Genomic DNA, 17,953 nt, shown 5'->3' with positions numbered 1-17,953 from the left:
GTGATCATAGATTAGTATTGGCCAGCAGGTACGACATGTCCATATAGGTTCCATCGAGGAAAGGTGATAACTCTATATGGGCATTTCACAAAGGTTTTGGCCGCTTAGTGTCATGACGATACGCAATTCAGCCACTTGCTTACGGTTGTTCCGGCCTTAGTATCGAAGAATTTTAAGCATAGCCTCGCTGTGCAATAATTTAGAGGTCAGATTGCATATTTATCGGTTTTTGTCTCAGACCGAAAAGTCTATTGTAATACCCTTAAAGAAGGCCTGCAGAATGTCTTAGTATCTCGGTTATGGACCATTCCCTAATTGCTGCTCGGAAAGATCGGTACAAGCCGGGCCGGGGGTACGAGTACAGTAACCACTGGATGCATGCAGCAGCGTAACCACGTCGTATGCGTATCAGCCCTGTGGACAAGTTTACCCCCCCAGCATACCGTTTGAAGGTCATTTACGTCCTACTTCGCCTCATTGATGGGTTTATAAAATGCAGGTAGTAGCCCGAATCAGCGAGTTGTTTAAAAAAATGGTAGGGATTAAACGACAGACTTTGTAAACCCACTATGTTGTCTTACTCGATTTTACCCTCCGCCATGTTCCTACATACCATCGTGATAGCTCCAAAATGGAAACATAGCTACTGTTTTGGACTGGCTATAAATAACGTTTGAGATGCTGCGTGGCACTTGCGTGTGCATTAATTCTGAGGCATGCGTGATCTGATAAAGACATGGCCTAGGCTCAAACAGAGACCTACCCAAAATCGAATAGCTTTTTATCATGTACTCCTTGGGTTTCTTGATTGCCGCTCCCAGGAACCTAAAGTACTTTTCTCCATTTCAGTCGCTCCGCACGCTGCTCGCTGGATTTGTCAGCCACAAATCGTTAGCCTAATACGTAAGTTAAATCTGCAAAAGAAATGTATGTTTCTATGGCGTTTATACTTGGCGCAGCAAACCATACGGATTAGTAGTCCAACTGATATGATATGGAATTATGGGTATTTCGTGGTTGTGAGTAGAGCTGAAATTTCGTCTGGTTTCACCTGCTGTGCGTCTTATTTTTATATAATTCAGCTGGGCCCTAATGTTTCGCGTAGGAACGTTGCAAGGCCGTCTGTTTTTAAGTCTGACACCATTTTGAGGGAACCCGACTCGTTTTCCTGCATGATGTTGACTAACGCCCACACCTGCATCTTTATCCCGCCGAGAGTCTGGACCCGCCCCTACTGTTGTTTCCATAGGACTTCATAAACACAAGGAACCGCCACTTGAATGCGAGATTTAAATCTCCCTACCCGGAAGAACAATAGCAGTGCAAGCTTTCATCTCGGAAAACTGCTTATCAACGCGCACGTAGAACGTAAGAAAGACAGTCATAACCGTTAGGGTGGTGCTAGCTACACCGGAAAGTCGTTCGGCCTTGTTAAACATTAGCCAGTCCTGGGAAGCTCTGAACCAAAAACAACATCCAAGCCCCAAACCCTGTAGCGCGTGTGGAGTCTGCGCCTGTATAAAAAAATATAAATATTTCGTAATTTCAGAGATCTAGAACGTCGTGCGCCAGTCTGGCTATGCATCATGCGTTTTCACTACAATTGCTGGCCAGCCCTGAGGCCGGTAGCGAGTCTGTTCTGTTTCCCCTTCCGAGATAATATGTCCTAGTACTTCGCCTAAACTACCTGAATGTTCGCCTCCCACATGCTACAATCAGTCATCCGGGAATTCAAGCTTCTACGTCAGCTGCACCGTAGTATATGATTTCACGATAGATGAAACCTGGCGGGAAGTCTAATTGGACCAATAGTCACCTTATTGACATGCATGCCGTTCAGTCTGGCGTGTTTTTTTTAAGCACTGGTATTAACTTCTTGTTGGCCAGGCCGCATATATGCTTCCGGTCTGTCTGTACGTCAAGCATATATGCATCGGTTCAAGTCTAAACTCCGTTTAAAATCTATTTCCATGCTTATCGGTATATATTCCTGATGATTCCCCTGAATTAGCGCAGCCGGTTGTAGAAGTAACCCCTACCGTGCTTTTGTACACCATTGTTCCCACGTATACCCCACTGGCTGATGCACAACTAATCACCATTATCGAAAAGCTCGTCAATAAAGCAACCCCTCGACTTTTATCTCAGTATCTTCTATTGCTAACATTCTTTCAGTGGCATCTCCCGTTAGCAGGACCCCTATCTGACATCTATCTCATCTACTGTTACCTCCCCGTTTTAACCCATAAAGAAAAATGTTCGCTTATCAATCGCCACAACGTTCCAAGCCCATGCCACTAAAATTGGAAATCATCTCCCTACCAGAAGAGCTTGAAAAGTTCCCTGTATCACATTACCCCGCAGACCCCACCCTCCAACTTCCCGATCTAAGATGCTGTTCACCTCGAACCGTCTTTGTAGAAGTCTCCCCAGCCGAATCACTATTCTCCCCTGAAATCGATCTGAGCCATACCATAAACCAGCAAGAGGATAGTTTGCAGATGGAAGCATCCGTCTTAGCGTCACCCACACCATCCCCTTCAACGCAGTATCATGGCGACTTGAACAAGATAATGCAGTGGTACTGTTGCGAGTGCGGCCAATCGTATGGGAGTTTCGTGAGGGACGATAGAGCGGAGGGCGGAGTAAGCTTCGAGCCTCCCTCGCGCTACAGCTGTCATAGGTGTTACCACATGATGTGTCCTTATTGTCTAAAGCAACGGGTAAAAGATTTTTTCCTATCATTATGAACCTCCGAATTCAAAATTCAATGAAAACGTAATTCCTCAAAATCAGAAATGTCTCCACACGTTCAAGTTAAGGAGCTTTACAGTTTATGGAAGGGATCTGAGGAAAATTACAATACAAATACGTGCCCAGTACTAGCCACGTCTTATCCATATCACTGCTTAACCTGTGATCAGACCATTAACAATCACCTGGGGTGAATCATTCTCAATTCACACACACGGAGGCTCCTGGCTCTGGATATATCTGGAACAAAATGCCTACCACTCCTCGTGTGCGCTGGGTCTGTTACACACGTTCGTGTTTGTGTCATCTGTCTAGAAGGTACCGCTCCCCAGGGCCTCGATGGACCCGCCTCTTGCAGGCTTAATAAACGAATTTTAATGATGAGACGATACAGCTGGTACTAACCCAAAACAACAGCGATATGTAAGAACTTCCGGTTACATTCTAAATAGATGGACATTAATATATTATGCAATCCGTTAAAAATCGAAACCAATTTCTGAACAGATCATCCATTACGTTGCCTCGTCCAATGTTGTATTTACACAAATATCGCATTTTATTGAGTGTGCATGTTTGGTGGTCTATCGAATAAAAGCTTGTCTGGCCTTCACAAACTAGTTGGCCTTCTTGACCCTGTCGCCTCTCAATGACTTCATCACCTTGGATCTCTGTTTCAACATGTGGCCAAACAAAACGTAGAACCCTGGAGCGTAGACGGCCATAACGGCATACAACCCCCACTTAACGGTCTGGGAACCGCCAAAGGCCGCAACACAGGCTGGAATGTTCCCGTAGATGATGGCCAACTCACTAAAGACACCGGATGGGTACAAGACCAAGAACGCGTTATATCTCAACCAGGTCAATATCTTGTTTGGTTTGCCGCCGGAGGACAAGTTGAGCGCGTAATACTGGTACCTGATAATTTCAGTTACCGCCCATGATACCACGAGGGAGAAGTAGGTGGTCGTAGTGCGGTTGAACTCAGAGTTGGGGAAGGCGTAGAAAAAACCCCAGACAATCAATAATCTCGAGGCGACCTGCGACAAGGTGGTGAAAAGCGGCGATTTAACAATCCCGGTGGCCGAATTGAAGACCTCAATGAGTGCCAAGGACTGGATGATGATTAACTTGAAGTGGGTGGCCTCAAAGAGCAACGGCTGACCGCCGTACGCAAATCTGTACACCACGGTGGACAAGAGGACATAAGCCCAGAGGTTCCCGGAGATGACGTTGTAAAGATAGAGACCCGTGATGGTGCCTGGCTTGGAAGTTGGAGTGGAAGAGGCCATTTTGTGTGTTGAAAGGAGATTATGAAGCAGAGAAGAGGAAAAATTGTTGAAATATGTCGAGCCGCCGGTCATTCGCGCCGCATACAACGGGATTAACTAGCTGCAATGTTGGACAACTATAAAAACACATGGTTTATCTACAGGAATGCCTCTACTAATGTAAGGGGTATTCAGGTTGTGAGGTTCAATCTATAGAAAATACTAGCTTGGATAGGCGTCATTCAGGAAACTTTCGGCCTCAAGTAAACCCTATACGGCATTTATATGGGCTTCGAACTTCAACGCCCACCGTGTCTGTAACGCAAAAATGCTGATTCTACTAAATTAGTTGAGGTAACTTGATTTGTAGCACTGGATGTTATGACCTAGTATCAAATGAATATATAACTGACAATAGACTGAAATCCCTGGCAACTCTTTGCATAAAGACCCCCATAAACCTCGTGGCTTAGTTGATCCACCTTGATAAACATCGGTTTTGCTAAAGCAATCCACTTGTTACACTTCGGATGCAACGAAGAATGCATTACGTCTATGTACATGCGCTACCGCGCCTCTCCGCTCGATACTATACATCTGGATCCTGGAGCCTACTGCTCGACACCTTCGATCTTGATTCCGTTGTCCTCCAAGATTTGCTTGTTCTTGAGTCTGTTCTCTCCCTTTAAGACGTCCATCTGCTCAATTTTGGCGGCCCTCAACTCTTTCAACACGGCCAATTCGTTTCTGCTGGATAATCTCGGCAACTCCTGGTGCTCCACCAACGTGGTGTCCCAGTGCTTGTCGTCACCCTTTCTCCACAAGTCCTCCCAGAGGATCTTGGTGTCGGCCAACTGGAACTCTTCAATCACGGTCGACAAGTCCGCGACGGACTCCATGGCATATGTCGGTCTGAATTGGCCCGAGAACCAGATGTTGCCGTCCTGGTTTCTGACTCTCTGTCCGCGCACCTCCAACCTGTCGGTGACATCACGTCTGGTTCTCAAGTCGACAAGCGCCTGGAACGTATCTACAGCGTCGTCGTAGGAGTTCAATTCAACCACGCACATACACTTCCAGATGTCACGTCTGGTGGTTGGACGTTTATTTTCCCAGTTGGGACGCAAAAACTGCTCATACATGTAGGTTTTCTCGACCGCTGGCGTCTGCGAATACACCACCTGGCCGGACTCGATGTTGCGGAAGAGGAACACCTGGGGCGCGTACTGGTTGGCCTTGAGGAAACGAGTGGTCTGCACCGTGACCTTAGCTGGAATGGAAGGTTTGGCCATTGTGTGTATTGGGGGAAGGGTTAATGTGAAGGCTGATTTGATATCAATACGAAACTTTTCACTAACATATGCACCGAAAAAATCACGTTCTGCGTAACCAGCATGGCGTCCGTGTGCATAATACCCCACTGGGCTCTCCCCGCCGAAACTTACTGGATTAAATCGGTCTAGCAGTTGAAAGTGGCAGTTTAAAATCGGAGAAGGATTCTATATTATCCAACTATACTACCGCAGGCACAAAGCCGGAATATGATTGAGGTACAACTTCTTGCTTCGAGATATAACGTAGGCACTCCACTGCTTTAGTCACGTGTTATGTGGTTGAAGTGTCATTGGGGTCGGTGAAGACGACAAGATTCATTAGGAATAATTCAAATTATTCCTCTAACGGATATAGGCTATTGGATTCTGAAACCCCTCAGAGACAATCGTGGATACACCTCACGGCAAAGCTGTATCAAGACTTAGTGCCTTTATGGATGTTTGGGAATTCTACCTTCAGCACAGTTAACGGTTTCTTAAAAAAGCAATTTCTAGGCAGTAAATGTGCCGATTTTTTTAAAAAAAGACGATTTACACAATACCTCTGAGTTGTTCAGCTCTTATTCTCCATATTTATCATGTATTCCGTCGTCCCCTCTATATCCTGCATATAACAATACTATCGGTGTTTCGTGGCCATTGATTACTTCCATTCATAGCTTCCATCCTTATACCGTTGAATACGGGTCGGTTTAAATGGGTATCGGTATATCCATGGTATTTCATGGAAATATCTCTGTTACAGCGGAGCTGTCTCCCCTGATGCTCAAATAGTGTATCTGACAAGCTGCCCACGTGACCAACTACGTAACTCACACAGTGTCCGTGCCTTAATGCCGTCACACTGGGTACACTTCTCCTTTGCCCATACATATTCCTTCCCAATAAAAAGCACTAGAAACGTCTACACTACTCCTTCCTCTAACCCTGTCAAACAATTTGTCTCTCCCCTTATCTAGATACCCATCCCGTGCACTGTACCTGTGACTCCCTGTTAATAGACACCTCTCCTGCACACACCTTTGTTGTTTGCTAACCTGTTGTTATTCACACAAACAAGGACATTCTTTATCTCTCCACACTCAGATCAAACACCTTCCCAGTCGTATCCACCCTATTAAATGTCCTTCCCTGCCGAAATGAAATTTCACCACCACCTTCCCGAAAGCCAGGGTGCGCTCCGGGATGCGGTGTTGTGCAACAAGTGCCACGAGCCGCGGGACCTCAACACGGAGTCGCACGAAGCGTTGCTCAAGTTCCGCAACTGCCCGCCGTGTCGGGCGCTCTTTGCGCAGCTGAAGAAACAGCAGCGCACCAAGAAGATCAACGCCGAGTCGCACGTGTTCAATTCTGCCGATAAATTCTTTGCGCAGTGTGATTACGCGCACAACCACACACCGCAGCGACAGATCGACCACTTGAAGCTTCGGATGGTGTGGGATGCGCGGAAGGGAGGCATTCCACCACCGCCGCTCTACTCCAAGGAGCAACTTGTGGGAATGGGGCGCGACCACCAGCAGCTCCTCCAGGAGGTGAAAACGTACTTCAAGGAAGCTCTCATCGAGCCATTAGAGAGCATCGTGGGATGCGCGTTTGCCATCCGTTCGTCCAACTTCAAGAAAAACAACAAAGTTTATCTCTCGCTCCTCTGCTGCAAGGACGAGAACGGACTTGCAAAGACAAAGTCAAAGGGTCTACGGGGGTTCACCAATAAAAAGCGGATCTTCCGCTGCGAGTCGCTTATCATTGCGAACTATTCCCCCCTCGAAGGCTGCATCAATATGGAGGTGAATCATCACAGCCACGATGTTTGTCCGGTGGTGGATGAAGACGGAAATGTGACGTTCACCACGGATATGCGAATGGCAGCTGTGGATCCCCAGGAGATGCTTCACGACAACATGTTAGCGCAGGACGACTACCCATACCAGCGCATCCAGGAGAACCCGCACAACCTCCAACAGCTCCAGCAGCACACCAACCAGTTGGAGCACGAGTTGGCCGTCATGGCAGCAGCGGCAGCTGCGGTGCACCCCATGAAGGAAAAGCTTGAGCCGCTCTCCACGACCGATTTAGCGGCCCAGTTCGTCGCAGCACATCTCCAGCAGTTCACTCAGAGCCAGATGCTCCAACAACAGCAGCTCCAACAACAGCTGCTCCAACAGCAACAACAGCTCCAGCAAATGCGGCAGCAGCAGCTCCAGATGCAAAGCCATAAACTTAAGGCGCTCGAGGAGATGTCAAATGCGAATATCGACCAGCAGTTGTTGGGTGCCGGTACACTTGATGACGACATCCACCAGCAGGTTGCCGCCATGGAGACGCAGTATTCTGGGAACATTGAAGAGCTCGAAGGCGAGGGCTACCAAGAGGAGGGATTGGAGGGTCAATCACTCGAAAACGGGCACATGCATTTGTTGCCTGATGATTTACTCTAGGAGTAAGGGTAGAAGTTGTGAGGCTGCAATATATGGAGAGTAGAAAGATCAAGTGTAGGGGTGGGGGGAGATGGAATATTCCAACCTCATTAAAGGTGAAAAAAGTGTATTTGCCCGCTCAGAGTAGGGTCAAAATCTCTCCGTTCGCTAACCCCAGTTCTCGAAACAACCATACTGGATGCTTTTTTAAACGTTTATGTTTAAAAAGAAACCTTGTTTAAATCAATGCCTGTTATCAGTATATCAGAGTTATCATTTATTACGATTCGCGACTAATGTCTACAGTTAAACGCCATTCTCAAGTATATTATCTGTTTACTTTCCTATACGTATTTATTAGATTTCCGTTTCACGTAACCACTGTCTCTCTGTGTTTTTACGTATATTTTCATTAAAATTCCCAAAACCATGATAATACTTGATCCTCAGTATGGTCTTCACAGGAGGAACAGTCTTGCGTGCCCATACCATTCCCATACCTCCGCGCTCTCTCCCGCATTGCGCATTTCTCAGACCGGCATTGAAAAATTCACCACTATTAAAAAAACGACGTAAACTAGAGCCCTACATTATCCTCCTATCATCACACAAACACCATGTTGAGGGCGCTTCTTACTAAAAGGGTTGCGTTGATTCGTTCTGTGACGCCTGTCAGAGGGTTCGCGCTGTCGTTTGCGACCCGCCAGAAGGAGGTAACCACGCCGTTGATCGCTAAGTTCAAGCTTGATCTCTCTGCGGAGCAGATGGAGGAGTTGAAGTCGACCAAGTTCACTATTGTGCCAAATGAGCAGGACTTGACCCAGTTGGAGAAGCAAGACGCATTGATCCAGAGACAGCGCCGTTTGATGAAGCAGGGAGTCCAGCTCAAGCTGTACAAGCCCCACTCGCCGGGCAGAAGATGGTACCGTGCGCCGATCAATGACCATTTGCATAAGGGGAAGCCGTACAAGAAGTTGACTGTGGCACTCCGTTCTTCTGGGGGTAGAAACAACCAGGGGAGAATCACAATCAGAGGTAGAGGTGGTGGGCACAAGAGACGATACCGTCTTGTCGATTTCAAGAGATTCACCAGGGGCATCCACAACGTGCTCCGCATCGAGTACGATCCGAGCAGAACCTGTCATATTGCGCTCATTGAGAACAAGGAGACTGGTGCCAAGTCTTACGTTTTGGCTGCCGATGGCTTGCGCGCGGGTGACGAGATCGAGTCCTTCCGTTTGGGAATTCCAGAGCACTACATCGCCGAAATGGGTGGTAAGATCGACCCAGCGTTGTTAGCCGCTAAGACCAACAAGCGTGGTAACTGTTTGCCGCTCCATATGGTCCCGTTGGGTGCTGTAATCCACAGCATCGGGTTGAAGGCCAAGGGCGGTCCGGGCCAGTTGTGCCGTGCTGCCGGTACCTACGGCCGTTTGTTGGCCAAGGTGCCTAACAAGAAGAGAGCCATTGTCAGGTTATCCTCCGGTGAACACCGTTACGTGCCATTGAATGCATGCGCCACCTTGGGTGTGGTGTCTAACCCTGGCCACCAGATGGGGATGAGAGGTAAGGCCGGTAGATCCAGATGGAGAGGTTTCAGACCAAAGGTCAGAGGTGTGGCCCAGAACAGATGCGACCATCCCCACGGTGGTGGTAGAGGTAAGTCGAAGTCCAAGGTCACCTCCAGGTCGCCGTGGGGTGTTTTGGCCAAGAATCACAAAACCAGAACTGGCAAGCACGCCAATAAGGAGAAGATCAAGGACAGACCAAGAAAGTACGTCGACAACAACAGAAACTAGAGTTGCTTTTCTAGCAAAAACTTGTATATATCAATGAAACTATTGTTTAAGAGATGTAGGTAGAAAGGATTAGTTACCGAGGATTGACAATTCAGGGTGTGACTTTGGCAAGTTGTGAACGTTGCTTGTTATATGACTTGGAAAATTTAGTCTGTAAAAATCTCTAGTAAGGGATATGTGAATTGAAATTTACACCCCGATCAATGACCTTAGAAATAAGAGCTAGAGTTTATTGATCTATACATGCTGATTTTGTGGGCGGAATCAATATGAGTAAGAGTACGACAAAACAGTCTGGAAAGTTTCATAATTGAGCTACTTGGTAGTCCAGTCATTTATCCCCTTTTCAATATATGCTCCAGGCAATCCTCGCTCTTAACTTTAAGGTAGCCATTATTGTGGTATTCCAGATTAGCGTAATGGCCGCTCCCAGGGGCGTGCATCTCCAGCGTATCCCTGGTTTCATGAAAGATATGGCAAACCCCTTTTACCCTTATCTCTTTTTTATTATTTCATATCAGTATTTAGCCTGCTATAAAAAAAATAGGTAGAAATGTTAATGAGATATGAAAGTTGGCTACTGCGTATTCAAAGTGCTCGTAACCTCTGGAAGTGTTTCTTCCTGATAGTGCCAATGCTATCGTTGTTCCTCTGTATAATGTCTTGTGCCCCGGGGTAGATATATTCCACTCTACCCAGCACATGGAATCCACATGCCAGTGGTGTTTAATCTCAAGGCCCGTAGGACGGCGCTTCTGTCCACACTTCTCTCCTCGTGGATCCACACGCGTCTCGAAGATTACATTGAGCACAATCCGGACTGCGGTAGACAAACATTGTTTATAGCCTCAGGCGAGAGCAAAGTTATCAAAATCCTTCGCATTTATCCGCTAATTATCCACCTGAAGCCGTCCAGGGATGCCGTAAATGGCACCTTACACGTACCCGTATTCATTGCGGATGCAACCCATACGATGTACGCGATCATCCCTCAGTCTGCAATTGACGAGTACGAAATGCAGTACCAACACCGAATCACACTTGGTCTACGTCACAAGGTAATTTTGGTATCCAAAGCCCGTATTCTGTGGTTTTCCTTGGATGAAATGGCTCGGCTGTTTGGGTACAAAGCCCCTGACAGGCGCAGTCCACGCCGTTTACCTGTCATGACCATCCAGAAATTGGAAAAGTTTGACTGGGATAACGGGAGCATAATCGAGGGAATTCTAAAAGACGTTTATGCCGAAATCTAGCGATAACACCGAAAAAGGAAACCTGCCATTTCAATCATTACTCAATATTGGGCCAATTATGAGCAAATATCACACCTGGCACAATTACAAATGGCAATTCATCAATTTCCCCGGTGTTACTGCTTAGAAACCTATAGGATATCGCGAATACAGTTTGGTAACGTACCACCCTTTACTACTGAGCATACCTATCTTACATGCTGCCATAGATTCCAAGCCTCACGTATCTGAACGGCTGCTGGTCTCGGCTTTGACAAACAAGACCCGGAAAACTGTATAGTACAAACACTCAGAATGATGGAGCATTTGTAAAGAAACATATAATTTGGACTTAATTAAACCATCACTAAAAAATCGTATTAAAACTACGTCTAGTCAACACTCTGGTATAGACAAACAGCATGTAGTATAGTTTCCTCCGATCCACCAGTTACGGTCGATGCCGGATGTATTCAGTCCTGCACACACCTTACACTACAGCCGGCCAGGTCATACCCAAACAACCATCGAAACTCAATAAACAGTGGTTAAACATTATAACATCACCCCCTAGCCACGTCTACCTTCTATCGGGACAGACCTTAAACACTACTAAGCTAGGTCGCGATTGGCATACGCGTCCACCGCCTATACGCGTACTTTTCAGTCCCTGCGCTGCTCTGAGAACGCTTCGCAGCCATACGAAAAACTTGGAAAACCGCTACCACCGAGCACCCCGACTCCCCTTACTATACAAAAGAATGGTGCAGCACGGTCCCGTCACCCTGAACATACCACCATACACATATAGACGTTAACCATGTTCGCTTCCAGATTGTCTGTCCGTTCCATGGCCACTGTTGCCAAGGGTGTCAAGCCACCAAAGCAATTATTCGGCATTGACGGTACCTACGCTACCGCCTTGTTCACCGCCGCCTCCAAGTCGACCTCTATCGAGGCTGCTAACAAGTCCTTGGGCGATTTGGAAGCTTTGGTCAAGGCCGACCCTAAGTTGGGCGAGTTCTTTGCCAACCCAGCCTTGTCCTTGGGCGACAGAAAGTTGGTTGTCTCAACGTTGAAGGAGAAGATCCCATCTTTGGACGCCTCCGTCACCAACTTCTTGACCGTTTTGGCCGAAAACAACAGATTTGCCGAATTGGGAGCCATCACCAAGCAATTCTCCATCTTGAACGAAGCCTTCAACGGGGTTGTTGAGGCCACCGTCACCTCCGCCGTCGCCTTGGACAACAAGACCTTGTCCAAGATCCAGACCGCCATCTCTAAGTCCAAGTACGTTGCTGCTGGCCAGACCTTGAAGATCACGAACCAGGTTAACCCAGAAATTTTGGGTGGTTTGGTTGTTGAAGTTGCCGACAGAACCGCCGACTTGTCTATCTCCTCTAAGGTTTCCAGATTGAACAAGGCCTTGCAGGAAGCTATCTAAGCGCCCCTCCCCAATACATATCACGTACGCATTGTATCGTCCCCAATAAAATATTTTGACTAGATGTAAAGATAAACTGTTAGGGTGAGCCATCGGCAAGCCACTGTGCCTTTCCTAAACTGAGGCATCAAGACGGAATAAGCCGTAATCTGTTCTATATGGTTTACTCCTGTTTTTTTTTTTCGACCCGTGCCCTAATTTTTATACTAATATTTAATCAATGTCAATAGCTAGCTTTTGCTACATAATTCTATGTGACCTATTCTGCGGTTCAGGGGATCAATCAGCAAAGGCTGCACTTTCCTCGCGGTCAGTTTCAACATTGTGCATTTCATATGCCACTAGAGGAGCTTTCGCATACATTCTCCACTGCCAGAAAAACCCTAGGTCAAACACCACCGTACCCATGCTGCCTAGGATGTAGGGAAGTTCCCGTTGAAGAAACAGCGGCCTGCTACTTTCCAGGAACAAAAGTTCAGTACTGGTTAAGATTGAGAGTGTATAGGTTAGATTTCCTGCCAAAGTGCAACAAAACAAGAGCGGAGAGACTCCTTCAGTGGACTTTCGCTGGTAGTTTTTGCGAAGCTGGGGTATGCGAGAGAGAATGTAAATAGCAGTACAGCTCCACGCGATTATTCGTCCAATTGTGTGCGATTCTGATGCTACAGGAAGCTCTCTGGACCATAAGGGAGATCCTAGAGCTGAAGCCGTGGACGATAAGATGGTGGCCGAAATCTTGAAAGGAGTTGCCTGAGGCGGTAATTGGTAAGCTGGGGCCCTGGCCCGCCTCAAATAGTAGTGCCTCTGTAGCAAAAGCATTGAATCGGAAAACACGAAAAAGCCAGCAAGTAATGTCTGGAAAAGTAACTGGCCTGTGAGCAAACAGCCGGTGAAATTTAGCGCGTCCCCCAAGAACCAGAGTCCGAGAAAGTGGATTGAGATCCCTTTCGTAGATTTGGCTTTGTAGTTTTGTAGTAGCTGTGGTAGCGTGGCACACATCCAGATAGATATGGAAATGGCCCCAAAGGCCGAGGAAACGAAGTTTAAGAGAGGATGGGAGGTATCAGGCATGAGGAAGTGGGCTTAAGGATTCATGTAGAATGTGTAAAAGGATTGAGTGCTTATTGGGAATCGTAAGAGGTTCATAAAACAGATGAACTGCAAGTGGAAACGAATGTGGATGAAATATCGTGAGCTGAAATGGTGGGGGACGAAGTGCAGCTAAACAGTGAAATAGAGATTTCTCTGGAGGTCCTGATATTGAAAAGCGGAGAAAATTTCTTTGGTGTTATTATGCTCAGAGTGAATTATATCAAGGAAAAATTATGGCGTATACGTGTAATTTTCTGTCTCAGGGTCAGCATATCGCGACTAAACGCAGAGTTCAGGTTGGCGTGTCAGATGTGAGAACCTAAGATAAGACGCATGAGCCGCACAGTGCCAGTTCTATTTCTGTAGGTACAAGGGCCTGACAATAATTGTAAGGTTTGACTTATTTTATTCCTACGCGGATGATGAAGGATACCATCAGCAGAATTTAGCTAGTTTACCTAACCTTGGCCTAATGGGGTCTCTTTATTGTATGTTCTGCTAGTATACGCATCTGTTTAGCCATAACAAGCTTGTCGATTCTTTAAAGAGCCAATATACGCGATAAGTGACCTCATGGTGAATTCAACCCATTGCTTTTCCGCCTAGATAGGCATACTTCCGATTTTATATTTAAGCACGCACCGCTAGGCCGGGTCTTGTATCTGCACACACGACTTTGATTTTGTACATCTTCAGCTCACATTAAACGAAGTTCGACTTAGGGGTTTTCGTTTTATATTGAGATAATAACTTTGATTATCGGGTAAAAAGGCCACCGACCCGTGTTGGCCAAGGGTAGCCAATGCGAGGAGTGAGACGGTACTCATCTCTTTGAAGGGATTACCCCAGTACACTGTCTGGAGTAGGAAATCGAGGTTATCATTTCTTGTCCCCTCCTCATCTATTTTGCTACTCTACCTCGACTTGGTGATGGCAGTCACTTTTTTTGTCTAAGATGAGAGGTTGGAGTGGTGTGACTCCGCAAACTCCTCGGATTGCTAGCCCTCGGTAACCCTACCCTTTCCTATTGTAATTAAGGAGGTGAAGCTTCGAAGAATGTAGATACTTGCTATTTTTGCTTTTTCAGATGTCAAATGGGTATAAGTATACTTCAAGTTTCTCGGCGCTTAGATTCGAAGGTGTACGAGTGGTTGGGGTTACACAGATAGCTTCGCTGGACTTTTCTATAAGTGACGTATTGCACAATTCAGCTGTTTGTAATTAGGCCGTCAGAGACAAAATTGTACTGAAAACCGGCACCCGCTAGAGACTTCACCCTCGTGCAGCTTGCTTACTGTTGCAACGGGGGTACGTGGAAAATCTGGTTGGCACTGGGTCATTAAAAGAGGGTAGGTATAAAGCGAAAAGTTGGAATCAGGGTTTAACGATCTGAGAATTCCAAGACCTGTTTTATATGTGACTTTTCTGGTCAATAATTTCTGTAGTGATTATGGAAATATGATTTCAAATTTTTCTCTCAACATACACCTGTGTTCCTGTGGGCTCGTGCTCGCCATGTCCGCCGCTCATCACGTGCATGTGAAAAAAAAAATAAAACTTCCTCTACTGAAAAATATTAAAAACCTCACCACCTACCTTCTCCTCATCCTTCTCTTACGACCACACCAAAATGAATATCCATCGCTGTCGTTTTGTAGACTACACTCCGCACACCATTACGTCGCTTGCATTTTCGCACAAATCCTCCTCTGCGCAATTCACGCCTACCAACTTGCGTTTGGCGGTCGGCAGAGCCAACGGTGGCATCGAGATCTGGAACGGCAGACAGAATTGGTATCACGAGACCACCTTGCAAGGTGGTCGAGGCCGCTCGATCGAAGGTGTTGTCTGGTCCTTATGGAACAAGGACTCCCCCAGACTCTTCTCCATCGGTGGAAGCACTGTGATCACCGAATGGAACTTGAAGACCGGCAAGCCGTTGGCCAACTTCGACTGCAACACTGGTGTTATCTGGTCCATCGCCGCGAGTGAGAATGGCGAGAAGCTTGTGGTTGGGTGTGATGATGGGAGCGTCGTATTGGTGGACATTTCCGGTGGCCCGGGCTCCGTGGAGTTTGAGGGGATTCTCCAGAGACAGGACTCGCGTGTGTTGAGCATAGCCTGGATTGGCAATGAGAGGGTTGTTGGTGGCTGTGCTGACGGTAGAATCAGGGTCTGGAGCTGTGCAGGTGACGACAAGTACCGACTTGTGTCGACTATGAGAGTGGACAAGAGCAAGGCAGAGAGCACCTTGGTATGGTCTGTGTTGGTGTTGCCGCACCAGAACCAGTTGGTCTCTGGTGATTCCACCGGCTCAGTGAAGTTCTGGGACTTGGAACACTTCGCGATGCAGCAGTCGTTTAGCGTGCACGATGCGGATGTTTTGTGTTTGACTGCCGACTTTTCCGGCGAAAAGGTCTTCTCTGCGGGTATTGACCGTAAGATCTTCAACTTCAACTTACTTGCAGACAAGAAGGCAGCCAGATGGGTTAATACTTCCAACCGCTTGTTGCATGCCAACGACGTCAGAACCATGGCGTCGTTCGAATCCAAGAACGCCAACTTTTTAGTCTCTGGTGGGGTTGAGAGATCCATTGTGATCAACTCCATGACTGACTTCCAAGATGGTCCGTACAGAAAACTTCCACCTACCCCGCAAACCTCGCCAGTGGGTGTCAACGAGCTGGAGCGCTTGGTTTACATGTGGCAGGACCAGGAGGTGAGCATCTGGAAGGTGCAGGGCGATGAACTCGAAGGCAGCCATAGGCTCGTGGCGAAGCTCAACTTGGCTGACGAAGAGAACATTACCTCAGTTGCATCGTCCGTAGACGGTAAGCTCTTGGCAGTGGCGAGATTGACCGGTATCAAGGTGTTCCAGATAGAACTGAAGAAGCAGAAGATGAAAATCACCAAGATCAGAAACGTTCCGGCGTTGGATGCGGTGGGGGCCAGAAACCTCTTATTCACTGACTCACAGTTAGTGTTCACGTCCCCAGAGGACGAGCTTTACACCATTGACGTTGCCGAGAACGGTTTCGACAATGAGTCGATACGTGAAATCGAGTTTGCAGACCAACCGGCGTACAAATTGGCGCACTTAGCGCAAATTAGGACCTTGAAATACGCCAACGGCAAGCTCTCGGTAACCAGGTTGAACGGGAGCATTGAAATTGTGGACGTGGCTTCCGGGACCGTTCAGCAGTTGACCAAGTTGGCTGTTCCACCGGTGGCAGCTGAATTCACCGCTAACGGCACCTTGCTTGTGCTCACGGCAGAAAACAAGCTCTACGAGTTTGAATTAGCGGCGAAGGGCGATAACTTGCTCACAAAGTGGTCCAGAAACAATACCGAATATCTTCCAGCACAGTTCACTCTGTTAGAGGACAAGCCTGTGGGCATGTTTATGGATAATAAGCGTTCCAGCAGGGTTTGGGTGTATGGTGCCTCATGGTTGGCGTTTTTCGACCTCTCGCAGGACGTTCCATTTGCTAAGAATGCTGGGAAGAAGAGAGCCAGAGGCGGCTTGTGCATCGAGGACGGTGACAGTCATAGCGTAGAAGATGAGGATGAAGAGGCGATTGACGAGATGGAAATCATGAAGACGGTCAGACAGAGTGCAGCCGACAGATTGAAGCGTAAGCAGTCGAGCACGGAAATGGAGGAGGGCAGCCGTGCGTTCTGGATGACGGAGAAGTACAAACCTTTGTTGTTTGTGGGGGCGTTTGGGGAGGGCGAGATTGTGGTGATTGAGAGACCGGTATTCCACTTACCGACCCCACCGGCGTTTAACTTGCATCAGATTAAGGTGTAGATCGGTTCATTTTCCTTTGTGACGGTTGGCCTTACTGACTGATAACCCTGTATATTTATCTTGTACTTTAACAGAATATAATTTGAGTAAACAATGATATGGTTAGCAGGTAATGTATAAGGGTGGGTCAAGGAAGCAAATGATTTGGTATAACCAATGCATGTACAGATCACATATGTACATATTCGTATATGAGCGTACGTGCATATAATAATAATTAAATAGTTTAAATATTATGTGTTTGATCTGGCAGTCAGTGGGTGCAGGATATATTTGACATCCTTGATAACTTTCTTCGACCGTCATCCACTTGACGAGCCAGTCTTATCCATCTCATCGACATTTTCCATGTCACTGAATAAAGATTACGAGGAACGATTGGTAAGTGGTATCTAGAATATACAAACATGCCTAACACGCCCAGAAAGCAGAAATGGACGAATTACGGTCGACAAGAGTGTCATTAGAAGCAATCAACTCTCTCACCAAGGGTATTCTCAAGGATGTGAAAACATCTGTGAGCAATCAGCACGCAATAGGTGGTATGTACAGAGACCGAGAATACCAGTGGACGATACTAACAGGTATAGCTGACATCAAAGGAATTCAGAGCATTGTCAACCGAATCCCCAAATAAGTCTTGATCATCTAAAGTATCCCCAAATAGGTCTTGACCATCTAAAATATATTTGAACTTTGAATTAAATCGCATAGTTGGTGTTTATTTCGATCTGTATTGATAAAAAATGAACCGGTTCGAACATTAGTAGTTCTAAATTGACAAAGGGATCGAATT

General features: G+C 46.8%; 10 protein-coding genes across 10 annotated transcripts; 7 read left to right on the top strand and 3 right to left on the bottom strand.

Moving 5' to 3' along the window:
- The first annotated feature begins 586 nt into the window (after positions 1-586).
- Positions 587-1,569, top strand: BABINDRAFT_119213 (uncharacterized protein). The gene has a single exon (XM_019126926.1). The coding sequence runs from the start codon at positions 717-719 to the stop codon at positions 1,257-1,259; it is 543 nt and encodes a 180-aa protein (XP_018986361.1). The 5' UTR covers positions 587-716; the 3' UTR covers positions 1,260-1,569.
- Positions 1,570-3,371: 1,802 nt separating this feature from the next.
- Positions 3,372-4,049, bottom strand: BABINDRAFT_6881 (protein tyrosine phosphatase-like domain-containing protein; the record flags this gene model as incomplete). Its single annotated transcript, XM_019132525.1, has 1 exon — positions 3,372-4,049. One exon carries the CDS (start codon positions 4,047-4,049, stop codon positions 3,372-3,374), a length of 678 nt encoding a protein of 225 aa, XP_018986360.1.
- A 332-nt stretch (positions 4,050-4,381) lies between these two features.
- Positions 4,382-5,342, bottom strand: BABINDRAFT_160450 (mitochondrial 54S ribosomal protein mL67). Its single transcript, XM_019128238.1, has one exon. It carries the CDS (start codon positions 5,318-5,320, stop codon positions 4,640-4,642), a length of 681 nt encoding a protein of 226 aa, XP_018986359.1. The 5' UTR covers positions 5,321-5,342; the 3' UTR covers positions 4,382-4,639.
- Positions 5,343-6,182: 840 nt separating this feature from the next.
- Positions 6,183-8,102, top strand: BABINDRAFT_160449 (uncharacterized protein). The gene has a single exon (XM_019128237.1). It carries the CDS (start codon positions 6,484-6,486, stop codon positions 7,798-7,800), a length of 1,317 nt encoding a protein of 438 aa, XP_018986358.1. The 5' UTR covers positions 6,183-6,483; the 3' UTR covers positions 7,801-8,102.
- A 363-nt stretch (positions 8,103-8,465) lies between these two features.
- BABINDRAFT_59541 (mitochondrial 54S ribosomal protein uL2m) lies at positions 8,466-9,578 on the top strand (the record flags this gene model as incomplete). Its single annotated transcript, XM_019132334.1, has 1 exon — positions 8,466-9,578. Exon 1 carries the CDS (start codon positions 8,544-8,546, stop codon positions 9,576-9,578), a length of 1,035 nt encoding a protein of 344 aa, XP_018986357.1. The 5' UTR covers positions 8,466-8,543.
- Positions 9,579-10,237: 659 nt separating this feature from the next.
- Positions 10,238-11,197, top strand: BABINDRAFT_160448 (uncharacterized protein). The gene has a single exon (XM_019128236.1). It carries the CDS (start codon positions 10,292-10,294, stop codon positions 10,829-10,831), a length of 540 nt encoding a protein of 179 aa, XP_018986356.1. The 5' UTR covers positions 10,238-10,291; the 3' UTR covers positions 10,832-11,197.
- Positions 11,198-11,469: 272 nt separating this feature from the next.
- On the top strand, positions 11,470-12,479 carry ATP5 (F1F0 ATP synthase subunit 5). Its single transcript, XM_019128235.1, has one exon. It carries the CDS (start codon positions 11,631-11,633, stop codon positions 12,252-12,254), a length of 624 nt encoding a protein of 207 aa, XP_018986355.1. The 5' UTR covers positions 11,470-11,630; the 3' UTR covers positions 12,255-12,479.
- A 40-nt stretch (positions 12,480-12,519) lies between these two features.
- On the bottom strand, positions 12,520-13,469 carry BABINDRAFT_160446 (uncharacterized protein). Its single transcript, XM_019128234.1, has one exon. The coding sequence runs from the start codon at positions 13,323-13,325 to the stop codon at positions 12,534-12,536; it is 792 nt and encodes a 263-aa protein (XP_018986354.1). The 5' UTR covers positions 13,326-13,469; the 3' UTR covers positions 12,520-12,533.
- A 1,481-nt stretch (positions 13,470-14,950) lies between these two features.
- On the top strand, positions 14,951-17,249 carry UTP4 (Utp4p). Its single transcript, XM_019128233.1, has one exon. The coding sequence runs from the start codon at positions 14,977-14,979 to the stop codon at positions 17,155-17,157; it is 2,181 nt and encodes a 726-aa protein (XP_018986353.1). The 5' UTR covers positions 14,951-14,976; the 3' UTR covers positions 17,158-17,249.
- Positions 17,250-17,579: 330 nt separating this feature from the next.
- Positions 17,580-17,819, top strand: BABINDRAFT_160444 (uncharacterized protein). Its single transcript, XM_019128232.1, has one exon. The coding sequence runs from the start codon at positions 17,591-17,593 to the stop codon at positions 17,792-17,794; it is 204 nt and encodes a 67-aa protein (XP_018986352.1). The 5' UTR covers positions 17,580-17,590; the 3' UTR covers positions 17,795-17,819.
- Positions 17,820-17,953: the final 134 nt, after the last annotated feature.

Source organism: Babjeviella inositovora, assembly GCF_001661335.1.
Source record: "Babjeviella inositovora NRRL Y-12698 unplaced genomic scaffold BABINscaffold_3, whole genome shotgun sequence".
Taxonomy (NCBI): Eukaryota; Fungi; Ascomycota; class Pichiomycetes; order Serinales; genus Babjeviella; species Babjeviella inositovora.
This window is presented reverse-complemented; position numbering and strand designations above follow the sequence as displayed.

What these genes read in the sequence shown, in the direction of transcription:
- BABINDRAFT_119213 (XM_019126926.1), top strand. Translation starts at nt 717, where the DNA reads ATGCGTGATCTGATAAAGACATGGCCTAGGCTCAAACAGAGACCTACC.
- BABINDRAFT_160450 (XM_019128238.1), bottom strand. Translation starts at nt 5,320, where the DNA reads ATGGCCAAACCTTCCATTCCAGCTAAGGTCACGGTGCAGACCACTCGT.
- BABINDRAFT_160449 (XM_019128237.1), top strand. Translation starts at nt 6,484, where the DNA reads ATGTCCTTCCCTGCCGAAATGAAATTTCACCACCACCTTCCCGAAAGC.
- BABINDRAFT_160448 (XM_019128236.1), top strand. Translation starts at nt 10,292, where the DNA reads ATGCCAGTGGTGTTTAATCTCAAGGCCCGTAGGACGGCGCTTCTGTCC.
- ATP5 (XM_019128235.1), top strand. Translation starts at nt 11,631, where the DNA reads ATGTTCGCTTCCAGATTGTCTGTCCGTTCCATGGCCACTGTTGCCAAG.
- BABINDRAFT_160446 (XM_019128234.1), bottom strand. Translation starts at nt 13,325, where the DNA reads ATGCCTGATACCTCCCATCCTCTCTTAAACTTCGTTTCCTCGGCCTTT.
- UTP4 (XM_019128233.1), top strand. Translation starts at nt 14,977, where the DNA reads ATGAATATCCATCGCTGTCGTTTTGTAGACTACACTCCGCACACCATT.
- BABINDRAFT_160444 (XM_019128232.1), top strand. Translation starts at nt 17,591, where the DNA reads ATGGACGAATTACGGTCGACAAGAGTGTCATTAGAAGCAATCAACTCT.